This window comes from Delphinus delphis, chromosome 8 (genome assembly GCF_949987515.2).
Source record: "Delphinus delphis chromosome 8, mDelDel1.2, whole genome shotgun sequence".
Taxonomy (NCBI): domain Eukaryota; kingdom Metazoa; phylum Chordata; class Mammalia; order Artiodactyla; family Delphinidae; genus Delphinus; species Delphinus delphis.
The window spans coordinates 79,806,496-79,813,196 of NC_082690.1; the positions used below are offsets into that span (position 1 = coordinate 79,806,496).

General features: G+C 42.7%; 1 protein-coding gene across 1 annotated transcript; it reads left to right on the forward strand.

The window, feature by feature from the left end:
- Positions 1–2,583: 2,583 nt before the first annotated feature.
- FIBIN (fin bud initiation factor homolog) lies at positions 2,584–5,437 on the forward strand. Its single transcript, XM_060017355.1, has one exon. It carries the CDS (start codon positions 3,008–3,010, stop codon positions 3,641–3,643), a length of 636 nt encoding a protein of 211 aa, XP_059873338.1. The 5' UTR covers positions 2,584–3,007; the 3' UTR covers positions 3,644–5,437.
- Positions 5,438–6,701: the final 1,264 nt, after the last annotated feature.

Genomic DNA, 6,701 nt, shown 5'->3' on the forward strand with positions numbered 1-6,701 from the left:
TTCTTTCCTCCCCTCAAGCCTACTGTTGAATGCTTACCAGCACAGCACTGCAATAGGGTGCCAATGTCTTTCAGAAGTGGGTACTGAAGACAAAAGCATGGGGAAGGGGGAATATTTGCAGTTACTTCCCCAGAATCTATTCTCATGCTGTCCCCTTGTTAAGCAGGTTCCTGTTTCCCAACTATATAGTTTTCATGGTAACTTGCATTCGGCTACAGAACTGGGTTTATTGTCTTAAGCCCAGTGGCTATCCCAAACTTCTGACTATGATCAGCCTGGTTCAAGGACGGATTCATCTTCTAAATCAGTCCAACTGTAGCCACTGAGGCTGATCTGAAGGACCTGTATTTGAGCTACCAGAAAATCTAACCTGCCATTCCTGCTAGACATGAACAAAGAAGTCTGTAACCCCAGAAGACACTGGTAGCCATCTTGGAACCACAAATGAAAGAGACTGCCCAAGAATGAATATAAACTGAAGAAGTAGAATGAAAAAATGGTAAGAGAAAAACTAGATTCTGGGCAGGTTTGGGTTGAAAACAATCTAATCTTAGACTTTCTGTAAGTCAAGGAATTTCCTTTGCCTTTAGTCTGATTAAATTGGACCTTCAGTTACTTGCACCAGAATGATTCCTTCCAGCTTCGTGACATGCAGTTTGTCTTTTAAAGGAGGTAACTGCAGGAAAAAGCAAATACCGTGTGTGTATATACACGTCTGACTCTTCAACCAAAGAGCAAGCTCTTTGGAGGCTGTAACTTTTTATTGCACACATTTGTATCTGTAGCTAACTTAACACTGTGCCCTGCACATAGTAGGGGGCAAGTAGTAGTAAGTGCTTAAAATAGGCTTGTTTAGTTGAATTGGTTAGCAAGTCAGAGAAGGGATTGTGCAAGAAGTAGAGTGAATCAGAGTAAATTCTGCTTGCTTTTCTTGGCTGACTGGCCAATTTGAATCCATCTGTTGTCATTTGTCAAGGTGCCAGGGGAAAAGGAATGAAGCAATATGGTTCTTGAGTCCAAGAGTCCTGTCTCTTAAATGGAGAAAGTTGGAGTTTTCTGCTGAAACACAGTGAAAATGTCATAGTCTTTAGTTAGCATAAACCCTAAGAAAACTCATGTGACCTACGTTTTCACGATGCCAAGTCTCTGGATAAAAATTAAAATGTGTGGTCAACACGCTCCTCAAAATCTATGCATGTGGCATCACATCAACAAATATCCAATTACTTAACTGGACTTCTCACTGTCTAGCCAGGGTTGTTTATGTCATTGAAAGTGATGGCAGCAAGTATGGCACTGTGGCGCTAAATGACACCAGTGCCTTATGATTCTGAGAGGGAGATAAGCATAAACACAGGCAAATCACATGAGTGTTTCAGGTACATTTCAAGGCAGAAAGAGGAAATAACCATAGAAATAGGGACGCTGCCTCTGTTTTCCGACTCCTTCCCTGTCTTCTCCTCCACTCCCCTATTTGACATACAATATCTCTTATTTATTTATATTAATTTTCTTTCCACGTCCCAGAATGTGAGCTCCAGGAAGGCAAGGATTTCTCTCTATTTTTGTTCACTGCTCTTTCTGTGAACAAAATAGACTCTGGCGAATGCTAAATGCTCAATAAACATTTGATGAACAAATGAGATGGCCTGAAGGATGGCAATATGCTAAGCAATTCATAAATCAAAAACTAAGACGGCCTGGTGAAAAAAATACTTTTTTTCTAAATTAAATTAAAAGACGCAGTGACTTAATGAGTACTGGCTGGCTGAACTGCAATCTTTGTGATAACAAATAATTTGTTTAACTTTCTATCCCTTGGGTTCTCCACCCAGAAAACTGGAGATAACAGTGCCAGTCCCATATTCTTCAAAAACTTTTAAGTGTCCCAAAAGAGGCAATAGCTGTAAAGGTGTTAGGTTAAAGATGCAATGGAGGAGCTTAGCAAGGATGGGCTTTCATGAAATTAAACAATTATCTCAGTTGCCCATTGACTTATTAAACTGGCAAAATTCATTTATCAGCTTTTGTTCCTATACATACTTGCAACCATACGTTAATCAGTTTTCTATATTCCTATTTATACCAAAGTATTAAAGTTATTGTAACTTTAATTAACCATTTCCAAACAAAACTGCAATTTCATACACTTCAAATTTTCCTTTAAAGCCATAAACTTTTTAATGCTAAAAATAGACATACCTACCGAATGCAAACTAACTGACATTTATTTTATTGTTTTGGAAACAATTTTAAATAGTGAAATGGCATTTCTCCAGGGTAATTACCCTTCCTCCCGATTCGTTAATAGCAAAACAGTCTGTCTGTTATGGGAATTCTATTTATCCTCTTCCCATTTTCTCCTTTAAGCTAAATTCTATTTTCCGGGGTCTCCTTACCAATCCTCAAAAAGAGACCCTGTACCTTTAATAGCACAGACCTGGTGAGAGGTTTCTTTCCAAACTTGTTCCCTGGCTTCCAAGTGACGAAACCAGCTGTAATTTGAGAGCAAAGAGATCCTCAGGATATCATTAGCCAAAGGAAAAGCTCCGCATTCCCACCCAGTCCAGGAGTTGAAATAGTATCAGAGGGCAAGAACCTTTCTCTCCAGCTACAGGCTCCATTTCCCAAGGAGCGAGGGGTAACTCAGAGAGCCAGAGTAGGGCAACGGAGCCAGCCAGCGTCCAGCCAGAGAGCTGCAGCAGGGGTTCCCCACCCGTGCCGGGATCCCGTCTGGAAGGAGCCGGCTGAGTTCCAGCCACCCGAGCGAGCGCAGGAGCTCAGAGCGAGGGTGCATCCTGGGCTGCGGGCGCGGCGGCTGCTACCCAGGCTCTGGTGCCGCAGCCACATGAAGCCAGTTGGGGAGGGGGTGCCAGGGTGCAGCGAGGCTACTGGGACTGAGGCTGACGCCGTCTCAGGGGGGCGCTGACTCCCTAGGGGACCCCCTTCCTCGCGCCTGGGCGAAAAGTCTTCTCCTAGGGGTCCCCGGTCATCCTGAATATCCAGGATGGTGTTCATGAAGTTCCTCTGGATGGGTTTTCTGTGCCACCTGTGTCAGGGCTATTTCGATGGCCCTCTCTATCCAGAGATGTCCAATGGGTCTCTGCACCACTACTTTGTGCCCGACGGGGATTACGAGGAGAACGATGACCCCGAGAAGTGCCAGCTGCTCTTCAGGGTGAGTGACCAACGGCGCTGCTCTCAAGGGGAGGGGAGCCCAGCCAGCAGTCTGCTGAGCCTCACCCTGCGGGAGGAATTCACCGTGCTGGGCCGCCAGGTGGAGGACGCGGGACGCGTGCTGGAGGGCATCAGTAAGAGCATCTCCTACGACCTAGACGGGGAGCAGAGCTACGGCAAGTATCTGCGGCGGGAGTCCCACCAGATCGGGGATGCCTACTCCAACTCGGACAAGTCTCTCACTGAGCTGGAAAGCAAGTTCAAGCAGGGCCAGGAACAGGACAGCCGGCAAGAGAGCAGGCTCAACGAGGACTTCTTGGGGATGCTGGTCCACACCAGGTCCCTGCTGAAGGAAACGCTCGACATCTCCGTGGGGCTCAGGGACAAATACGAGCTGCTGGCCCTCACCATCAGAAGCCACGGGACCCGGCTAGGTCGGCTGAAAAACGATTATCTTAAAGTGTAGGTGGAAGGGCAAACTTCCAGGGAGAGGGAATCACATCAGACCCGTGGTGGAAGGTGGGGGACAGAGACGGGGCTTTTTCCCATATACTTATTACTTTCTGTAACCAGATTTGCACTTGGAGAGTGATCTGATGTGATCTTAACAAGAAAGAAGTGAGAGTTGAGTGGTTTTAGTTTTGTACACTATTTATGTGATCGCTATTGATTTGTCACCTGGAAAGAAGAATTTAAAACCATGTCTCCTGCCTTTCCTAGAAGGGCTTTATATCTCTGCAGAGACACCTGTTTCAGCCACCTCTGAAAGGACACAGTTTACGCAGTAGGGACTGTTTAATCTTCCTCATCCTGAAGATTATGTGAAAATACCCAGGGAGCATGTGCACAGCTCCTTTCTGCCTTCAGCCTTCTCTCCTGGGCTCTGAAAGCTGTCAAAGTCGCCTGTTTTTCAGAGGAGGTCAGAGGTGCTTCTCAGCATGCCTGGCAGAGGATGGAAGTTGCCGGTTTCTTCTCCTTTTCCTTCTTATTTATTAACCATGGTCTTTAGTTGTTTTCTTTTTGGTTTTGGATTTGGGTTTTTTGGTTTGTTTTTTCTTAAGTATGGGCTAGAAACTATATGCAAATCACCTTTTGCAGGGAGATGTCCGCTGTGCCTCTGTGGGTATGTGTAAGTTAAAGGGGTCACATTCAAGAAGTCTAAGGTTTGTGGTGATTATGCACTCCTGTGATATGCTGATTTGCTGTGTCTCTCATTGTGTGTCTGTGTCATCAGCACTGCAGTCCACTACAAAGAAGTAGGTAGATTGCCTTGACACCCCCCCAAATGCCTGTGATTTAGGTTACCAGTGTATTCTTTCTCATTTAAGGGTTTTGCTTCTGTTTGCTTATTGAAAATTTGTACTTCAAGTAGAGGGAATTTTAATTCTCATAACTCCTTAACTAAGTTTTATTATTCAGCCAATAAATATGTTCTCATATAATACCTGCTTATCTTCTAATTTATATTCATAACTTTCATACTGCAAAGAGGAGCCAGTACAAAAGAGAAGAGAAGGCTGGGATTGAAGCCAGTTTACTTAGAGTATATGATAAAGAAGACAGAGGGACCACTACGTATTTGACAATCCTCCCTTCCCTGGCCACCCTTACCATCCTCAAAAGGAAAAAATAAAATCTAGGCTGTGCCAAAACTTGATCTCTGCTGGTCTGCCTAAAAACTCCAAGTTTCTCTGGTTTTCCCCTAGAATTAATTGGAAAAGTGTACGGCAAGGCTCAGAGCTTATATGCCCTCCGAATGCAGAGGGAAGGCTCCATTCTAAGCTGTAAGAATCACAGTGATGTCTAATAACTTTGAAGACAGGTCTACGTTATTTCATTAATGATTTTTAAAATGGAAATGCACTTTATTTCATACCTTTTCCCAGCCAATCCTCACCCTTCCCTTAAATATGCTTTCCTTTCATTCATATGCACACACACACACACACACACACACACACACACACACACACACTGGGAAATAAGTGTTCATAATCTATTCTCCAACAGGGCGCAATTTTTTCTCTCCCATGCATGAGGAATCCAGTTTTCTATCCCTCTGAAGTGTTCAACATCTTCCTATGACAATAGGGGAAACTGAGGTCCAGAAAGTGACTGATCCTCAGTTAGTTCTAACAGCACCAAGTCTCCTAGATCTAAGTATGGGACTTTCCCACACTGCTCTTTTCAAAGATGCTGAGAGATGAGAGGGGGTGGCTTGAGGCCTGAGGCTTTGCATAACTCTTTCATTGTTTAAAATAAAAAGGAACAAAATATGGAATAATACTTCAAATAATCATTTGTCATTTCTTTTAGCCGCCTCTAGTGTATGGGGAGAAGACTGGTGTGTGGGAAAAAGGTAAAGATCTTTTAAGAGGGTTTCTATCTTTATTCCATGAAAGATGAGGAAAAAAGTAACAGCAGAGGCAAAGGAGATGATATTTGGTACCTAAATGATTGTAGTTTGTAGTCACAACCTTTCCTATCTCAAAACTTTCATAACACTCACTTCACAGCAATCACGTCTAATCCACAGACGTATTAAATGTCATCTCCTTAATTTTCCCAGTTGTAATAAGAGGATATTAGACTCATGATACAATGGAAAACTGATTTCCTCTTGATGCTAATTTCAAACAGTTGGGAATGACTACATACAGTAGTACATCAAAAAGGATTTAAATGACACAGATGTAAAGATTGCTGTACCCAATTAGAGATATCTTCCATGCGTGCAGGAAGGCGAGTGGTGACACATCTGCTACAAATTTGGAAACCCAAAAATAGATAATGTCTGAGGTTCTTTCCAGTGCTGACATTCTATGATTCCTACAAAACCAGAATGAAATTATCTGACATTGAATCATCCATTCAAGGCCAGATGTAATGCCAGTAATCTCACAGAGTCTTATGTAAATGGCCCCAGAGGGCAAATTGGAATTCCCAGGTGGGGAAAGCAAGCCATCCTGGACTATCAACCCAGAGGCTAGTATCACAAGGAGTTTCCAAATCCTCTTATGACGGGGAGCCAGCCCCACGCAGATCTTTCCTCTCTGCTTCCTTATTATTCTTACTAAGACTTTATTACTCACACAGTGACAAATTCTTTTTTTTAAGTAGTGATTCTTTATTTTTTAGACCATGAAATATTTTAAGAATCTGAAGAAAACTATATACTTTCTTCCCTGAGAAATCTACTTACAAGAACATTCAATGTAGGATAGTCTTTCTTTAATAAATATTTGTTGATCACTCAATATGTGTCAGGCACTAGGTTAGGTTGTGGGTAATTCTGAGATATTACAAAGTGTTGGGACACCAACTAACTGAAAGTTTTAAAAAACCTCTTAGGGCTTTTTTTTATTTGGAGTAGGAGACATTTATTATTATTATTATTATTGTCATTGTTATTATTGTTAACAACAACAACAAAATATCCAACTTTTTTGAGAACTCAACTCAGCATTATTGGTTAGAGCCTGTGCTAAGAACTTTGCCAGGGTATTTCCCTTAATTCTAACAAC

What these genes read in the sequence shown, in the direction of transcription:
- FIBIN (XM_060017355.1), top strand. Translation starts at nt 3,008, where the DNA reads ATGGTGTTCATGAAGTTCCTCTGGATGGGTTTTCTGTGCCACCTGTGT.